Raw genomic sequence first — 20422 nt, forward strand, 5'->3', positions numbered from 1 at the left:
TATTTATGTGGTTCATTTTGTAGTGCGGAATATAGCACTGTCTTGAGACTGTGAAGAAAGTGTGAATCAATATCATGTACCTGTTGACATGACTCCCCAAACCGTTCTTAAAGTTTTGTCATCCAAAACCTCAAAGTTGCCATCTGTCTGTCTGCATCCGGTGCCATGGATGAACAGATGCAGGACTTTGTCTTTAAGACTGATATTTTCAGAGTGGGTGTGATGGCTTACATCCCTTTAGGATCTGGGGATTAGGATGATGATGATGCTTAGTGTCTTGGCCTGGATGCATGTGTGTCTTGCTGCCTCTGCTTGTATGTCAGCCTCCCTCTGTGTGGGGCCAGACTGTGCAGCCAGATTTGCTTGCTGCATCTGGCTGATGTGCGCTGAGATTTCGTGGTAGACAAAGAGAGAGAGAGGAGAGAGAGAGGCAGAGAGATACTGGAATGAGATCTGTGTGTGTGAATGTGTGTTGCCTGTGCAGTGAAGCTAACTGGAGCAGGGTGTCCGGGATGCGTACACGCTTGACGGCTTGGCTGCAGCCTTGTGATACAAAACATTCACCATGACTGTGTGTGTGCAGACCTACATAGACACACACACACACACACACACACACACACACACACACACACACACACACACACACTGTGGAACTGCGTGCATGTGTTGAACTGATGCATCCATGACTCAACTTCAGCTGTCAAGCATGTGTGTGTTTGTGTGTGTGTGTGTGTACGTGTGTGTGTGATCGTGGGCACACGCACGTAAGTGTGACTGTGACTTGACAAGCAGCAGGACTAGACAGCTAGTCATCATATGAGTGTCTTTTTATTTCTGTCTTTTCACCTATCAGCTGTCAATGAGACACACACACACACACACACACACACACACACACACACACACAATACACCACACTCATGTGCAGACGCAGCCACACACTGAAAAACGTTATGTGATGTACAGTCTGTAGATTCTCACATTCTTTACAGAGATTGTGAAATAACGTGATATCAAACAATGCGTGAATATCGCCCCAGGTGTCAGTAATCAGTAAGTGGAGTGTGTGTTACTGTAATTTACTGCTGAAGCATACATGTAAAGACACAAATGTCACAGAAATTAATACGATTGCTTGCTCCTCATCTGTTGTCTTGGGTGTTTTGTCTCCTCAGGTTCTAGCTGGCCAATGCCGGGCCCATCGTGGACCACAGGTGGTGGCAGCAGCAGCAGTAGTGTCTACGTGCCCATGTCCAGCCAATAATGCCGTCGTCCACACACAAAGGAGTGCCGAAGGACCCCGAGCTGGCCGACCTCTTCTTCAAAGATGATCCGGAGGATGTCTTCTGTGACCTGCACGAGATCGGACATGGCAGCTTTGGAGCCGTGTATTTTGTGAGTTCGAGTTGATTTTGTTTCGATGAGGTGTGAAAAAGAAAAAAAAAAAAATCATCTTTCTCTCGTCTTATTCAAGAGTCAGGCGCAGAGCTTTTGTATCAAATGTTGGAGTTTTCTGTCAGGATGGAGTCAAACAAGGCATTAAATAGTCACAGCCTTAGAATATCAGTCATGCTACTCCTGAGGCCGCCATTATTGTTGTTATTGTCCATCTAAATGCACATGTGCAGAAGAACTATTTCCTAGTGATGTAGTACTGCATGAACAGTGGCAGCATTTTCAAAACTCTCAATCAGTCTACAAGTAGACAGAGCCGAAGCCTTTTCAAAACGTTCCCTCTTGGAAGCTGTTTTTATAAAGTTTTGCTTTCGGTGGCTCTGAGCACTAAAGGGACACCAAAAAGGTTTTCAGTTTTCTCTTTAAAAAATGGTCAAATAATTGAGGCTTGAAAATTGTTTTGAACCTGTCAAAATACAGGTTGCATGTTCAAACTTAATAGTTGGGTTTGTACTTTAACGCTGTTTATTGTAGCAATTGTGGCCACTAAACGTAACAAAACTCGACCATGTGAAGAGAAGGCTCAACCAAAGACAGCATTAATCTTGTGTTTTGTTCTTAATGTATAAAAAAACAAAAAAAACTCCATTCATTTGTCCGACTTCGTAATAAAAACAGTTTGTATAAGTGATATTTTATTGACCTCAAGAGGCGCTGTAGTGTATATTTGTATCGATAAAAATGAATGACACCTCTAATCACTAAGTAGTAGTTGTTGAATGACTTGAGTGTTATGTTTCAGAAATCGAGGCAGCTCAAATTTCTTACAGATCATTACGATAGTTGTATCAATATTTTTATCCTCGTATCACTGCAGCTTGAATTGACTCACTGCTTACTGTACATATTCCTTTATTGATTCAGTGATTTGTACATGCTGTGAATGAAGCCCGCTACACGATGGCTCTTTGAATGCAATTACGTGGAGACAGATTCCCTCTCAGCATTTTCTCTGTAGCTTTTCTTATTAATCTCATCATCACTAATTACTCATCAAGCCTTTGATACTAAAGCTGCATGGAAAGAGGGAGGGAGGTCGGGAGGGGGGATAAAAGCATGCAGCATCTCTTCAGTCCTCTTTGTATTTCTTCAGCCCCCCTCTCCTCTCCTCTACTCTCCTCTCCACTCCTCCAGATGCAGGACTGGGGGCTCTAAGCCTCTCCTACGTCCAGCTCATAAGACAGCTGTTCTCCTGGTATAGGAAAACACAAAGCTGTCAATACAGGGCCCGGATTTTCTTAGCTGTCAGGGCATTACTACTCCTTTCTATCCCATGTCATTTACACACACACACCCAGTACATCAGTAGCAGCCTCGGTTCCCATGTCCGTCTGGCGGTCAGGCTCCAGCGTGTGTCTAAATCCTGCCCTGATGCCAGTGCCGTGCTCACTGACACACTTCTGCTGTCTGCAGCACAGCTGGTTCTCTGCAAGCTGTGAGCTGGGGCAGTTTCGCTGAATGTAGTTCATACCTTATTTCACCCATCTCCTCACAAAAAAAAGAGGATGCATATCTGCATACAGTAAATTAAACATGATCACATTAGTGCCATAAATATTCCATTTGTACCTAAAAACCATGTTAACGCAAAGAAAAACATGTATTTGCTGCATCAGGAGGAAATCTTTGCGTTTGATCTATATTAAGTTTTGCATAATTTTAGAAGTCTATTTATACTTGTCGTCTTTTTCTTTATCCCTGCAATACCGAACATCTTAAAGTAACTTCCCCCAAAGGAAGGGGCTGAAAGATACCAAAACGAGCTGCAACCCACTCACCGCTCCTCTTCTGAGCTAATAATTGAAAGCGATGGGTACATGAGTGTTCATTGAAATCGCAGCTTCCCTCATTTAGAATTTAGCAGCTGGACTGTCAAGAGGACTTAACATTTTGTAAGAAGACTAAAAGACTGTTGGACTCTCCTCCCATTTGTATTGGGATTACTGGCTAACATGGAACATGCTGCAGGACCAAAGGAGTCTGTGGAAATTCAAGAAGCATTAGTGTTGTTTTGGTTCAGTTTTCTTGTTTGAGGTAGAAATGCCTGCAGTCCTAACACAGGTACAGATTAAATACATGCTAGAATGGGGGAAATACAGCAGCTGCCAGTGAAAATACATGCATATTACTGAATGTGCATGCATAAAGTAATTGATTCATGCAACTACGTGTGCATTCCTGATTTTGCATGTAAAGACTGAGGGGAACTCCATTATGCATGAAAAATAGGAGGAAATCCCCTGCTGAGAATGCAAAGACTTTACACACACACACCCATATAATACGTTGAATGAATTAGACGATGGTAATTAAGGATACAACCCCTCCCTTCCATTCTTCAGCAATGACAATTAGCCTGAATGTATTTCAGTATATAATTATTGCATGATATTTTCATTTCTCTCTATAGGAATCTAACCTCAGAGGGAATAACAATTATACGAAAAAAAATTGACAGGCAATTGAAGGATGAAATTAATCCGAAATAAAAAGTCAAATGGGAATATGCGGTTGCCTGCTGTTGCAGTAATTCCATTTGAACGTCGACATGAAATTCCCATTCATTTGTAAGTGGGATGAGGCCGAGATGAGAGCTTAGTCTGAGCTGCAGTGGAGCTGTCCTCCAGGCCAAACGCCTGTGGGGTTAACGCCACGGGCTTACCATCGCCGTGTGGATGTGGACGGACTCATTTTAGCCGCAGATAAGCCCGGCGCTGCCTCCCTGCAGGTGGCCCTTCATTTGCATTGAGTGCTGTCATCAGGTGGATATTTGTTTGGATTCAAATGAGGGAATCTGATAAAACTGAATTACTTTGTAAATGCAGGATACTGCTCCACATGTATGTAGTTGACTTGGGATCTAATTCTAATCACTGTGCTGGTATCGAAACAGTCTTTACACATGTACACTATATTCAGTGAAATCGTTTGCATAACCCCAAATTAGAAATAGTTTCAATGATGTTTAAAATGATTACATGTAAATTTTCGGTGCACTCTTCCTTCACAGTGCGGATACACCTGGTTCGTTTCTGTGTGATTGTGTGTGCAGTTTGCAGGTTCTCCCTGTTCTGTGTTGGTTTTCTCTGGGTTCTCTGGTTTCTCCCCATTCCAGAAACGTTTGGCTCATTTGCTCTAAAATCTCTGTGAATGTGTGCGTCTGCCCTGTGCCCTACCTTGTCATATTAAACTCTGAATACTCTGTGTTCAAAGAAATTCTCAAGTCATTGTGAAGCTGTTGAGACCAATCCCTTCTGCTTTGTCTTTCAGGCACGTAACTCCTACTCCAACGAGGTGGTGGCCATCAAAAAGATGTCCTATAATGGCAAGCAGACTACCGAAGTAAGAAAGGCGAACACACACACACACACACACACACACGCACACACAGCAGCACGTAGACATAACACATGCCATGTGAACACAACTTCACAGTTACATCCCATATCGCCAACAACAAAAAACATGCGAGAAAAACTCAGGGTCAAGTTGTGTATTTACCTCAAACAGGGGTCAGATAACACTTTATTTCCCAGACATCTCTCCCTGAGAGTCGGGGTTTAAACTGCCGATGCAATGACGCTCCTGCATCTTTCTCCGCGCAAAGTCTGACGCAAGCTTGTGAATTTGGGAGACGTCTCATGTGTCGGTTGGTTACTCTGAAGGAAGAGAAATAATGTGTAAAGTAATGAAAAATAATTACTCATCAACGGAATGTGTGTGTGTGTCTGTGTGTGTCTGTGTGTGTCTGTGTGTGTGTGTGCAGACTCTTGCATGACATTGCCTGACTGTCTGCCTTCAGTGTGTTTATTATTTATGTTGGTGCAGCTCTGAATAAAAAAAATCTTTCCTGTGTTGTCAGGAAACGATATCAGGAGATGCAGAAAAAAATGTAGTATTGATGAGAGAGTACAATACGAGGCATTTGTGTGGTGATTTGTATGATGTGTCTGATTTTGTTTGCATAGTGGTATTTATCTGTGTGTAAAAAGATCTTTGTCATAATAAAACTTCACTTCACCTGCATGAACACGAGCAGAGTGAGATTCGTGCATGACTACAAGAACCTTTCAGTGTCACTTGCACCTCACGTGGACCTCTCTTGGTCATTCTTTGGGTAAATATGGGTTGTGTTTCCCTCGAAAGAGACTGACAGGTTCACGCTTGTCAGACTGCGAGCGTTTCTCGTGCAGCTTAGAAGCTCTGCAGCCATGCTCAGTGATAGCATTAACCAAGAAATTAAGCCTGCAAGTCAAGGTGACATATACAAATATCATGTTGTGGCAACAGAGCTAAATCCCAACATTTACAGGCTGTAAGGTATTATTGCATGTATACATTTCAAAGCTAACATGCAAGTTTGATTCACACTTTCAACTCTGTTCATTCCACACATCTGATATTGCAGTGTGTAACCAGCTGTGTGTCTGGATTTGTTTTGGCAGAAGTGGCAGGACATCATTAAGGAAGTCAAGTTTTTGGTACAGCTGCGACACCCAAACACGATTGAGTACAAAGGCTGCTACTTGAAAGACAACACTGCCTGGGTGAGTGGATCGTCCACATCTTCCTTCATTACTCAGGGAATATTGTTTTCTGACTTTCTCCTTTGTCATTTCAGTCATTTTGCTTACTTCTGTTTTTCTGTGTATGGTGTAAATATTATCTTTAATGCTATATTTTAATTATGATCAACCTGGAGAATACATATGCATTCATTAATTTTCAGGAATGTAAGCTAAAATTTTGTGATCTTTGAGGATGGAGTAGTTCATCATTTAGAGTTTTTATTCACTTTTGACTGTTTTCTTTTTCAGCTGGTGATGGAGTACTGTTTGGGCTCTGCATCAGATTTACTAGAGGGTACGTACGTATGCTCATTTGTGTTTAATTTCTTTGGGAAAAGAAAAAATAAATAAATAATGTGTTATTTTGAGCACAGATGTGTGGTGCAGGCAGTGCACAGGAATGGTGTTTTGAGGGAATTTATCCTTGATTTATGCATCTTTTGCCGCAACACATAGTCAGGCCCTTGTTCCTGCATATCAGTGTTTTATATAGAATCCTAGTGACAGTGTTTCAGTTTTAACACCATTTCTACTCATTCTAATCATTTTTAACCTTTCATATCCTGCAGTTCACAAGAAACCACTCCAAGAGGTGGAAATTGCTGCCATTACCCATGGTGCCTTGCTAGGACTGGCTTACTTACATTCCCATAATATGATTCACAGGTGAGTAACTTTCCTATCAGAACACTGTAAACAGAGCAAACAAGATAAGATTACTGGAGATAATATGTTCGTCATTGTTACGTCCTTAAGTTAAGTTGTAAAACCTTGGACCCTATTTTATTGTTCTAAAATTCCTCTTCTAAAGCACCACTTTGATCACTCGTGTCCAAGTCCATGTTTGCTGTTTCTAGCAGCAGATAATCTGAGCTCAAAGTACAGAATATTATTGTTATACTGAGTTAATTCAAGGTGTGTTTTGTTTACAATGTCAAATGAGTTACTTTGCCAAGTTACGGACATGTAAAGATCCTGTAGTTGTCTGATGTGGCAGATATTTACTAAATCTCTCTGTAAAGCACAATGCGGTGCGTGTTTGAGCCACTTCTGCTAAATTAGCCTTCAGGCTTGACATAACCTGGTAACAGCACAGTCATTTTCCACTGCATCACAATAATAACACACCATAATTGTATGACTGGAACAAAGGTCTGGAACTACTAAAAATATTTGCCATGTCTTTGGCACGTCTTTGGACCATAATAGGATCTTTTATGACAGAAAGGTGTGAGTGATAGAGTGCTGTCGTCACAGATTTGATTGCAGAAAAGTCTTAAAATGAGATTGGACATAATAATATTACAAAATTACATAAGCCAGGTTCATTTGGTGAAAACGTTGACTCAGTGGTGTCTTATCAATCTATTTACCCATGCAACTCAATATAACAAAGATATTGTAAAAAATGTGTCAAAGATGTCTGTGAAGGGTTTTTTTTTTTACTTCCTACACTCAGAGCCTTTCATCGCTTACTCACTTCCTGTCTCCTAATCCAGAGATGTGAAAGCTGGTAACATCCTGCTGACTGAACTCGGTCAAGTCAAACTGGCCGACTTCGGCTCCGCCTCCATCGCCTCACCTGCCAACTCTTTCGTGGGGACACCTTACTGGTCAGTATACAGACGAGAACACACATTCAAGGAAAAGAAAAAAAACAAAAAAACAACAAGACTCCTGCATACACTCTTTTTTAAATAATGAAGTGATTTTGTAGGAGAATGAGTCTGCAGCAGCACTAAGAATCTTCCAGGATAGATTCATTATGAGATGGACGAGTTCGCCACATGACACTTATCGATGTAATTGAGAAATCTTCAGAACTCATAACTTCACTTCGAGCATTAGCTTTCAAGTCACTACTGTTCTGAAGCGAAGACAGTGAACCTCTTAAACTCCGAAAGACAAACTGATAGCACTTCATGAGCTTGATGAGTTCTCTTTGTTACATATTCATTGTGTCTGAAGGATTTTGGATCATGCCTTAAAGCAGTCCCGGCTTTTACTGATTGAAGCCGCTGGATGGTTCTCTGCCATCCGTCACATAGAAATCCACAGCTCTAGCCCCACTTCTGCCTCACTGTTCACTCCGGCAGTCTTGGCAGCAGTGACGGTGACTGAAACCATCACGTAAGCAGCGGGACTTGTAGTCACACACACTAAATAGATGTTACATACCACATTTATAGAAACACACGAGTATATTCCAAAAATCTGAGCTGCTATCACAAGCATACCAGAGTCTTTAAATGCTCTGAGAAGCTTAGCAGATTATAGCCTTTCAATGGATTTTATATCCTGCATGCCTAATAAAGTCCCTGTGTTCATTTGCATGTTCTCAGGATGGCCCCAGAAGTGATCCTCGCCATGGACGAGGGTCAGTACGAGGGGAAAGTGGACATCTGGTCCCTGGGGATCACCTGTATCGAACTCGGTGAGCACACCCGTGTATTGATCCACCAAATCAGAAATGCAGCCACTTCATGATGATTTAAAGCCTGTCGCGAGCAGGAAAACATAAAACTGAGAAGCTTCTGCAAATGATTAATCTTCATCTTGTGCTGCCTCTCTCTCTCGTTTCCTTCTCTTAGCGGAGCGTAAACCACCCTTGTTTAACATGAACGCCATGAGTGCCTTATATCACATAGCCCAGAACGACTCTCCCACACTGCAGTCCAATGAGTGGTGAGTGCCCACTTTTACTCCCTATTTGCTTTGATTCACATCTACTAATTGATTTTTTGGTGCATCATTCAGGATAAAGCTCCTGATACAATACCTCCAGTCAACTGTGTGTAATGAAGTACAATCCGGTGTGGGCTCAGCCAGCGAAAGACATCCCCGCGTTAATCTGCTTGACCTGTGATTCCTGTCACAGGCCTTGTGCAAGGTCACTCTCTAAGTCTCTTATGTAATCACATGGGAAATGTCTACCCTTCTACCAGAGCAGCACCGCTGTGGAGCAACCCACACCTTTTCTACTGAGCTGTGAGGCCTCTTTCTATAAATACACAGGAACATCAAAACAAAGCACTGTGTGTTTATTCTAATAGTATCCCACTTGTTGGAGGAAAAAAAAAAAAACACACATTTTTGTAGCTGCTACGTTCCTCCACACACAGATGAGGTGTTATAAATGTAAGTAGAGGGAAAGCGGCCTTTATAATTTGTTAATTTAAGCTGCTTTTGTGCTTTGTTGCTCATGACTGTGGATAATGATAAATTCTCTAGAGACTCTTCTTCCACAAATCGAAAAAAAAAATGTACTCATGAGGTCTGCAGGATTTCAACAGCTTTTTCACATCTTTTTTTTAAACAGCATCCTATCCCAAATTGCCAGGTAAAAAACACATTCTGGGTCTGGGAGCAATGCACAATAATATCAACATATCTCACTGTTTATTACCTGTGTTTAAAAAGAAAAATCTTTTAGCCTATTAAGAGTGTAGAAAAAAAACTAATGTAATTAATCTATCACTGATATACCTGTAAATGCCCTGTGCTCCAGAATATTTTTTGTGTCTTATATTCATTCTATAGCAGCTTTTTCCATATTTGTTGAAGTTATTAAACAGTTATGTGCAAAATTAAGTTCACTTTATCCAATTTCTAGTCAGTTTACTCCGTCAGCCAATGTATCAACGGAGATGTAGTCAAAGAAATAAGAGGTGTAATAATGGATCCTGTGTATTAATGGAAAACCAGTGACTGTATCAAATCTAAAAAGTAGTACATTTCTCTCAGAAACAATTTGCTGTCTAAGGATTGATGTTAATCATATTTACACTGAATATTGGAAGAATTTTTTATTGCTTGGCCTCATTGGGCAAATATAAACAAAGAGATCGGCTGTGGTTCAGTGGGAGAGCAGTCGTCTTGCAGTCGTGAGGTTGTTAGTTTGATTCCTGTTTCCCCCTATCTGTATGTCGAAGTGTCCTTGGGCAAGACACTGAACCCCAAATTGCCCCCAGTGGATGGACTGAGCACTTTGCATGGCAGCCGCCTCCACTGGTGTGTTAATGGGTGAATTTGATAATGCAGTGTAAAGTGCTTTGGGCTCTGTCAATGCAGTGTAAAAGTGCTATGTAAGTATAGTCCATTTAACATTTACCATGATATAGTGTGTGTAGATGTGCGAAGACTAGTCTGCTGAAGAACAAGCATGACAGATGCACAAAATAATACACATCGTCAATCAGGCCTGTGGCCCAGGTCATACAAAATACTGCAAGGATTTTATACCATATGCAATGTGATTTTTTTTTCACCCCTGAAAATGTTTTGCAGACTCGATTTTAAGATGTTTTCAATGTTCACATCAATTTTTAACTTCCATCTCTAAAATGATTCTCTCTTCAAAGTTCAGATTTATTTTCTGTTACGCTCCGATGTGTTTGATAACTTCGATCTCCACGGTATCACATCTTTCTGCTTGTTTGGTCTCAGCACTTAAGAGATGCTTCTCTTACACAAAACCCTCACGTGAACACTAATGTGTACATGAAACGCCACTCATGGTGTTACTCTGACTCGATCACCCACAAAATGCATGCAACCTTAAAGTGCAATTTGCTAGAGTGAGCGAATTTAGCTTGTTCTCTGCAGGACCTCTGTTCCTGTGTTCATCTGTAGTTATGGAAAACAATTTTAACTGCTTGTTATAATGAAAAGTTCTGCAGAGATCAAGTCTGATCAATTCCCAAACCAAAAACACCAAAAGAAAACATACCATGTGGAATTTTGTCTAGTTTAGATATTTCAGTGGTCCTATGAGTCTCTTTAACTTCAATGTGATTGCCATGGGGGAAACTCATCAAGTATTAACATCAGGTTTAATTTTCTCCCAGCAGTTTACCTTCACGTACCACTGTCATGCAGACGCTGTTGTGGTTAGAAGTGCTGAAAGTGACATTGTGGGCATGCAGCATCATGCACACTTTAATCCATTAAGCTATCTTGCAAGAATCTGTTTCTGCAGCTCAGATGAAGCTTTCGACACACATGAGGATGTCAGATAATGAACAGTTTAAAAGGAATTGTTTTATTGCCTTTATTTGAAAAGAGTATTTTATGGCATTGCCAATTGTCTATTTTTAAAGTACATAAAGCAGGTTTTAGTCAAACATTAAAGGATTTAAAATTAGACTATGGTAAATATAAAGCAGACATTTCCTCTGTTGAAAGAATAAACTTATTGGCTACAAAAATGCAGATCAGGTTTTAATTCAATTGTGGGAATATTGATTATGATCCAGGTGTGTATTTGTCTTTGTTAATTCCTTTTCTTGTTCTGTGGAAAGAGATTTCTTGCAGCACTTCGATAAAAAGTTACATTACTAGACCTAAAGGCACGATACTAACTGGTAATTTCCTTAACATCAGTAAATATCTTTTATACCACAGTACAAAGACATTTGTGAGACATTCTCAAATTTAACTTGATCATTTCAGCTAATCTGTGAGTGCTTCAAATAATCAGTGTTGCAAATTGCACCTTTATAGAAGCACATGTGGTTTCTCTGACTACACTCGCTATAAAATTAGTTTCTTGTGTTGAGGTGAGCGACTGTGCGGAACTGCGCAGAGTTGTGGTATTTTTGGAGGAGCTCCAGGCGCCCGAGGCGTTTGTAGCATCCTGCTAGATGAGACTAGTACAGACACCGGCTCGATGGTTCAGCTCACGGACACGAGGCCGCGCTGCGTGCACAGGCTGGTGGAGAGCTGGAGGACCCGAGGAGGAGGAAGTGGTGGAAGCCGACGTGTAGGCTTGAGGTTGATCCGTGCTCTTGCACTTAGTGACCCCACATTAACCCTGAATGTGTGTGCTCACTTTAATAAAATGCTACAGCTAATAGCATCCCGGGCTACTTTAACCTCAGCACGTGGTGCTTGAGTTATCACAAGTGTATTTTTAGATCAGAGTTCCACAGCTCCAGTGGCCCATTTCTTATTGCTCCACTTATTTACATAATCCATATAGGGTTCATGTTTGGACCGCACCGAGAAACTGCACAGGATTGTTCTGGTTCAAGTCACTGATAACTCCTTGCATGTTAAACATTAATTCAGTAAGTACACTCGGTGTGACTGAGGGATCTTTATATGGTCGGCGCTGCTTCTACCATGAAGTTAGTCCGTACCTGTTTGACAGAGATGCTGTCTTTTCTCAGGTCTGACCCCTTCCGGAGCTTTGTTGACTACTGCCTACTGAAAATTCCTCAGGACAGACCCTCGTCGGGGGAGCTGCTACGAGTGAGTGGGTTTCCTCTGTAATCTTCCTCGCCGCGACCTCACTTCCGGGCTCCGTCAGTCCCTGAGCCTCGAGGATGAGTCACTCCCACCCACCCACTGCTCCCAAACACGCAAGCATACACACAGTGTCTTCTTCAAGCGCAGGAATCAAGCACCCCGCTGAGAATTTCTTATTCTCCCTCTGCTTCTTTTCTTTGTTGGAGCTCTATCTCCTGTGCCGTGCTGTCGTCTTTCAGCGCTCCACAGAGCTCATAAGTGTACTCTCTTTCGAGCTTGATTACAATCCTACTAATGTAGGTTTTTTTTTCTACTAATTTCCGTTTGATATTGCCAGTTTTTATTTGCGTAAATTTTCTGAACTGAACCGTTTGCTCATCAACCACCTCAGCCAAAATGAAGGGAACCATTTATTCATCCAGCTTCTCTCCTGCTTCATCCAACTTAGCATTGCAGTATAGTTCATGAGTATCCTAGCTGATGGAAATCAAGGAAAACCTCTCAAATACATGGAGAGAACATGCTAAAGGTCACACAAACACACACACACACACACACACACACACACACACACACACACACACTGACCATATGATGCCAGGTCATCATTCATGAGAAGTAAAGCCCTCCCAGCCTGGACTCAGACCCAGGATTCTACTATGAGGCAAAAGTGCTACCCACTATGTTCGACCTCACGGTGAACCAGCATGGTGTTAATCCATACATGTCCATTGAGTTTCCCTGTAATTGAGGACTTGATCTTTTTGTTTGTGTGACCATCAGGTAATCCTATTGACCCACTAAGAGTTTTATGTTCTTGGCGGTCACGCTCAGCGGCTCGGGAGCTGCGGCGAGAGTTTTCACACCTGTCCCCTGAGGGGGAAGGGAGGTGTGAGGTCACGTAGGGGTTAAAGACGGAGCGCCGTGCCATCATCCGAACAGGGACAGAGCTTTTGACGGCTTTTGACTGGAATTCACTCTTCCCGTCACCCCTGACCTAAATCCTGGCTGAAAAAAACATTTAAGAGGTTAAGTACCAAACAGATCAGTGTCGAAGGGCCTGCTTCACAGTAACCGTGTAGTGGGCAGATGGGGAGGAGGTTTGGGTGTTGGGTTATGATTAATACCCCACTTTCTCCACGAAGACACACACACACTCTTCCTTTGAATGCAGACACACAGAGACACAGACACACAGACACACCCCCTCCAAGCTCTTTATAGGAAAAACCAGGTCACTATCTGTGAGCCGTGAGCTATCAGTGAGCAGGCTTCCAGGTTAATGCACTATCTCCCTATGTTCCTCATTCACAGCCATATTATGATATCAATAATAAGTAATAACCGCTCAGTGACCCCCCCCCCCCCCCCCCCCCCCCCCCCCCACCTTCCCGTAAGTATTTATTGCTTAAGGCTCATAAACAGATAAAAATATCTGTGTTGTGTTTGGCTTTGGGCGCCATAATTTTTAATCCCATGTATTAGCAAGCTAACTACAGAGATCTCCAGTGGAATGACGCAAGGATGTATTCAATCATTTTGTTTTACCATCAGTTCAAAGCTGAAATATGATTAAAATCCCCACAGTAGAAACTGATGGATTAGCAAATCCTTGTTCTAGAAGGGGAGTCAGTTAATGTTTTACAATAATGGAATTTATTGCCGCATTGAATCATTAAGGCCTCTTTTCCACCAAACTGGTTCCCGGGCCGGACTGGGGCCTGGGCCAACCTGGTTCAAACCCAGGGTCTGAAAAAACCCCGCTTTGGTTTTCCACCGCACTGCGGCCACGGAGGGGGAGGTGGAGGTGGAGCGACTTCATCGCATCATTGCAGAACGTCAGTACCAGTGGCAGCCAGTGGCGAGGGGCAGCGGCGGGAGCGCTTGTTTTGTCCGCCTACACCGCGAGTGGCGAGCGGCGTTAGCGCTCGTTTCCATACCCACGCATTCCAGGCGGGCAGTGTTGAAGAAACCAGTTTCATGAAAATAATCGTCTATCTGTTGTGTTTGGAATGCGCCTGGAATGCACAGGTGTGGAAACGAGCGCTCCCGGTGTAGGCGGACAAAACAAGCGCCCCCGCTGCCGCCCCTCACCACTGTCCACCACTGGTCAGTACAGTGGTATGAAAAAGTATCTGAAACTTTTGGAATTTCTCACATTTCTGCATAAAATCACCATTAAATGTCATCTGATTTTTGTCAAAATCACACAAATGAAAAAAACCGTGTCTGCTTTAACTAAAACCACCCAAACATTTATAGGTTTTCATGTTTTAATGAGGACAGCATGCAAACAATGACAGAAGGGGGAGGAATAAGTAACCGAACCATCACATTTAATATTTTTTGGCCCCCCTTTTGGCAGCAATAACTTCAACCAGGTGCTTCCTGGAGCTTCAGATCAGTTTGGCACATCGATCAGGACTAATCTTGGCCCATTCTTTTCAATTCCAAAAGGTTCAGATACTTTTTCTTACCACTGTACGTTACCCCGTACGGTGCCGCTCAGCCAGAGTTTTTTTTAATTTTTTTTTTTATTGCAAGTCTGATCAAAAATACAAACACATTGGCATTCACATTTTACAAAATCACTGAAATAATCCAAGGCGCATTAATCATAGACACACACACACACACACACACAGTCTCGTATTTCTATCCTCGTGGGGACCGTCCATTGACTCCCATTCATGTCTAGCCCCTAACCCTAACCCTAACCCTAACCCTAACCCACACCACAACAAAGCCTAACCCTAAAGAAATGTTTTTGCACTTTTACTTTTTCAGTAACAACAACATGGTCAGAAAACACTGTTTCTCCTACTTAGGACATGAAAAAGGTCCCCACAAGGCACGTCGTTCCACGTTTTGCTATCCTTGTGGGGACATTTGGCCCTGACAAGGATAGAAATACGAGAACACACACACACACACACACACACACACACACACACACACACACACACACACACACACAGTCTCGATTTCTATCCTCGTGGGGACCGTCCATTGACTCCCATTCATGTCTAGCCCCTAACCCTGACCTTACCCTAACCCTAACCCACACCACAACAAAGCCTACCCTAAAGAAATGTTTTTGCACTTTTACTTTTTCAGTAACACAACATGGTCAAGAAAACACTGTTTCTCCTACTTAGGACCGGAAAAAGGTCCCCACAAGGCACGTCGTTCCACGTTTTGCTATCCTTGTGGGGACATTTGGCCCCGACAAGGATAGAAATACGAGAACACACACACACACACCACACACCACACACACACACAAATTACCGCCCAGCCCGGAGTGTGTTTGGAGACCACCTGTCGCCGTAACTCCGCCCCCAGGGCCGGGCTTAGTCGATGAGCGGCAGGGGCCTGATCGGGGCCTGATCTGGCCCAGGAAGAAAGTGGTTCCTGAAAAGCCCCGGTTTTTGGGAGCCGGGGCTGGCGCGAACACAAGAACTGGTTCAATTTTGGATATGATCATATCTAACCATGCTGCACATTTAAGAACTCTCCCTCAGAAGACCTTAGCTTACAGGTACAATATCTATTATTTTACTTTCTTGAAAATTGAAGAGTCGATTAAAAAAAAAAAAAAAGTCATCATATCATCTCAAAGATAATTTTATGTGTTGCTTTTGAACAAACAAACATCAGCTGCTTGTCCGGTTCACCCCGGGTTGCTTGATCTGTAGTAAAAGCTCCTAACAGAAGATGGAGTTGTCACTCAAACACACAGCAGGAGACCAAGTTACCAAAGGATATGGAGATTTTGTCTGCTACACAGGGGTGCTGTGTGTGTGTAATGAGGTGAACACCATTCAGCCATACAACACATTGTAGACCGCTATGAACTATCAGCTTAAAGGAGAGACAAAGAGGAAAAGTTTAAAAGTTCACTGGTACTAAAGTGACTCAACACCGCCATCTGAAGTCCAGTAAGAGCATGGCTTAGATTTTACACAGAGCCCCTTTAATCTAACTTGACTGAAAGTAAAATGAATTAAAAAAAAATGTAATTTATGTAATACAAAACATATATATAAATTCTAAATGTTCAGCTAATTCAATTAACTAAGGTAATTAGTTAAACTGTCCCGAGTGTAAAAATGGTACCAGGCTCCTACAGGGATTGCTTTTGTATTTGTGTTACTCCTAAAGTCGGTAAATTCAGATTAAATGTTTGAGATCAGACTAACAGTTAACAAAACTCATTATGTTTTCACTTTTTTTCAAGGGAGTGCGTCACTTATTTAAGGAAGCTGTTCTGTATTTTAAACATGCCATTGCTTGCAATGAGGTGGAAAATCCTGTTGACATTTTGCATCATCTGTCTTTACTAATTTACACTTTCCAACTTCTACTTTCATCATTTTTTTTTTGGTTTATTTCCACATTCATGGTTGGAGAAAAACAGTTTGACTGTGGTGTGGTGTAGTTTACTGTTTAACTCCTGGATCGTCAAATTCTCTTTTCTTCCTTTGACCTGAAGCATATCTGCTAGTTGGTTCAATATTTAGTTGGTGTGTGTGTGTGTGTGTGTTGTGTGTGTGTGTGTGTGTGTGTGTGTGTGTGTGTGTTGTGTGTGTGTGTGCGCACGCTTTAGTGATTGGCTTCACTGGAACAGAAATATGTAGGGGTTCTATAGGTGTTTTTAGAGGCAGTGTGGGAGGCTTTAAGGTATAAAAAAAAAATTCTAAAAACCTGGGCTCAGTGTCTTGCTCAAGGACACTTTGACAGGGTGAGATGGCGCATTGAACCACCAGCCTCTGCAACGGAGGACAACTGGCTTCAACCAGCTGAGGCCGCACGTCGCACAAAACGCTGTCACTTCTTCTTCAACGCCAGCCTCATAATGAGAGCAAATCCTGGATATAATTTCCTCGCCGTCTGTGGGACGAGGGCGGCTGCACTTCCTGGTGTGTGGATCTGTCAGAAAACGGGACAAATCACTCTCATCTCTATTTTCAGAGTGTGATGTCAGTCCCCTGTGTCCTCACTAACCCATTACACCAGCATCTGTCACACGGAAGGGAAGGTGTGTACAGTGAGAGAGAGCAGGCTAAAAATAGCACTAAAAAAAAATCATCTTCTTTTTTAATGAAACACACTCTAAATGCATCAATATGTGTATGTCTATTTAAGTCCAGAACCCGTGGGTTGCGTACATTTCAGCCATTTAGGCACTCAATATTTTATGAATGAGTGTGACTAAGAGGAGGTGTAAGTGTGTGTGTGTGTGTGTGTGTGTGTGTGTGTGTGTAGTGGGTGTAGTGGGTGGCAGTGCTGCGAATCGGCTTGTTTTGCGACGTGTGCTCTTTTCTTAATGTCAGTACAGTAACATGCTGCACAATATTCACACATCAAAAATAACTGTTTACACACCTTCACCCCCATTCCACGATTCGCTGCCCGCCCTCTCTGACCTGCTGCTTATGTAATGCAGAATAAATAACCACACGAATGCACTTCGCGCTAAAGTCCACTAAACTATGCTTACATTAGATCGAAGAGCCACAGCTCGTCATGTACAGGATGGTGGCTTTGAGTAAATGAGCCTCATGGATTAGTAAAGTGAAGGAAAGTGTTTATTCATGGTGTATTTATGAGGAGAAAAGTTAAAGAACTGGGTTTGATGCTCTCTCTGACTCATTAGACATTTTTCTCCATTCAAATTGATGTTTTTTTTGGCCTTCAGATTCAAAAGCCCGTCAATTAATGATCAACATCAAACTCTGTGTGTTTGTGTCTCCTCCTGTGATTTAATTACATCCGCCATTAACTTAGAGGCCTGACATGATTCCTAAAATGGAAAGGATTGGGAGTGTTTATGAAAATTAATTATTGGGACAGTCTCAGATCCCATGTGATGATGGGTTTGAGATGAACAGCGGCTGGGACAAACAGGACCTGCTGAGTGACCCACAGGCGCCCTCTAGTGACAGACAGAGTGTTAATGCTCAGGGACAAGAGGGGAAAGTGGAAAAATGATGGCACTGCCAAAACTCTAAACCTGGACAATTTACACACCACCTCATGGTTTTAACATCACAGACTTTTAGTAAATAAGTGAAATAAATCAGAACAGTGACATTAATATACAGTTTTGGCTGATGTGTTTCAAAAGGGTTGGGGACAACTCTTCACCAGCTTATCTCTGAACAGATGGGACGACAACTACAAACTACATGTGCTTTTTTACTCTGGCTGGCTAAGTAGATATATGAGGCATCTTTACACCTTTACTCCATTATTCATGCTGGCTCATTGCAGCGGAAGAAACAATGTACCGTCACACGTGAAGCTGCAGAAGAGGATGAATTTAATAGGGACCAGGTTTTATCAGTAATGATCAGATGACAAGAATTGCTGATTCTGTTTTCAGAAACAAACATCCTTCTGAAACAAATCTAAAAAAAATCTTTACTTCTACTTAAAAAATGTGAGTATTTTTGCAACATGTGGAGCAAAGAATTAGTTTTTACCTTAGAAATTAAATACCTTTCATCATTGATTCATCAGATTACAAGACACTTTTATGAGTAATATTTAAGATTTTGCTTTGAATGCTTTGTCTGTTTTTGCAATTATATATATATATATATATTTCTGTTTCACTGATTTTCACATCATTTTAATCCCTTTTTATTTCCCCAATTTCTTCCCATTTCACGTTGTGTTTTCTAGTTTAAAAAACAACCTCCATCCATCTTCATCATGTAGATATCACTCGTCCATCTCAGGGGTAAATACAGAGAGAGAGGCATTCACACACACTCATATTTACACTACAGGCTTTTTTAGAGTCACTAATCACGATCAAATGTACAGTACGTCCACAGTAGCATGAGAAAATCCATGCTTAGAGAGCAAGAACATGCAAACTCCACACGCAAGATGACAAGTCCAGAATCAAACTGGGGTCTTTGACATGTGAGGCGAGAGTGCGAGCTACTGTACAGACACAGGCGTAAATCAATAAATTAATCAAAATGCAACAACAATATATTTGATAGGATTCAGTTTTATAGTCAGATACTTCCTGTTCTTGTCTTAATTTTACGTCCGACTCTGTCTCTTCCCAGCATGACTTTGTGCGCCGGGATCGCTCGCCGCGTATCCTCATCGACCTCATCCAGAGGACCAAGGATGCGGTGCGTGAGCTGGACAATCTGCAGTACCGCAAGATGAAGAAGATCCTTTTCCAAGAGAAACACAACGGGCCCATGGGGGAGAGCCAGGAGGAAGAGGAGGTGAGAGGAAGAGGGGAGAGGTGAAAAGTGCAGGTGACGGCCCAATTGCGGCAAGAATTGTAGGACGTTCGTCACTACCAAATGTGATGTGCTGTGTCCAATCTGTTGTAATGAGGCAAGCATTAAATAATGTACAACAAGAGGAATCTTAATCAATTTTTAACTTTTGTAGTTAAAGCACTTCCAACTGAGAAAAACACAGATTAATTCCTGGAGCAGTGTTCATATTCGAAAAATATAATCTTGACAGGTGAAGTCCAAACATCCGCATGAAATATCTCATTTTCCCCTTGTTGTTTTAATTACACATGAGTTTGTTTATCTTTATTTTTAATTGTCTAATATAATTCCAAGTTGTGTGAGTTGTTTATTTAAACTCACGGACCTTTAACTTAGTGGACATATTTTAGAAAATAGTACTTGTCATAACCAAAATCTGAGCTGCATTTGATCTGGTTTCCCAAAAAAATAGATTTGAAAACTGACAATACTGAATAGAAAGATATGACATAGAATCTTTTGTTTTTATAATTATTCTGGAGGTTTTTAAGTGAACAGCAGTCTTCCTCCTGCTGCTACAGTAGCCTGACACCAAGATGAAGTGTCCCTTAGCTGACCTGGCCTCAAGTAATGTAAAGAGGCGTAGACAGCCCACAACCACAGCAGTGTCACCCTACACCACGTGACGCAATCCACAGCAGCACGCTGGCCGGCCGGCCGGCCGGCCTGCAACAAGACACCGTGGAGGGCTTCAGTGAGATAACCAGCTGCACCAGGCCGCCGCTTCCAGGTGTCACAGCCACAGGATTTATTAAAAAGTGCTGCTGTACCTGCCTGAAGCATGCAGCTCTGTTGTGGCGTTTCATTCATTTACAAATCACATCAAAACAT

At 42.1% G+C, this 20422-nt stretch overlaps 1 protein-coding gene across 2 annotated transcripts in view; it reads left to right on the forward strand.

Moving 5' to 3' along the window:
• Window positions 1-20422, forward strand: part of LOC115384403 (serine/threonine-protein kinase TAO3-like) — a 73142-nt gene that overhangs the window by 36093 nt on the left and 16627 nt on the right. For both annotated transcript variants that reach the window (XM_030086660.1, XM_030086661.1), the window contains exons 3-12: window positions 1179-1398; window positions 4729-4800; window positions 5904-6005; window positions 6276-6321; window positions 6596-6692; window positions 7526-7639; window positions 8369-8460; window positions 8618-8711; window positions 12197-12278; window positions 19364-19531. In XM_030086660.1, the coding sequence (XP_029942520.1) occupies window positions 1267-1398; window positions 4729-4800; window positions 5904-6005; window positions 6276-6321; window positions 6596-6692; window positions 7526-7639; window positions 8369-8460; window positions 8618-8711; window positions 12197-12278; window positions 19364-19531 (999 nt within the window). In that variant the 5' untranslated portion in view covers window positions 1179-1266. The remainder of the gene's footprint in view (window positions 1-1178; window positions 1399-4728; window positions 4801-5903; window positions 6006-6275; window positions 6322-6595; window positions 6693-7525; window positions 7640-8368; window positions 8461-8617; window positions 8712-12196; window positions 12279-19363; window positions 19532-20422) is intronic.

Source organism: Salarias fasciatus, unplaced genomic scaffold (assembly GCF_902148845.1).
Source record: "Salarias fasciatus unplaced genomic scaffold, fSalaFa1.1, whole genome shotgun sequence".
Lineage (NCBI taxonomy): Eukaryota > Metazoa > Chordata > Actinopteri > Blenniiformes > Blenniidae > Salarias > Salarias fasciatus.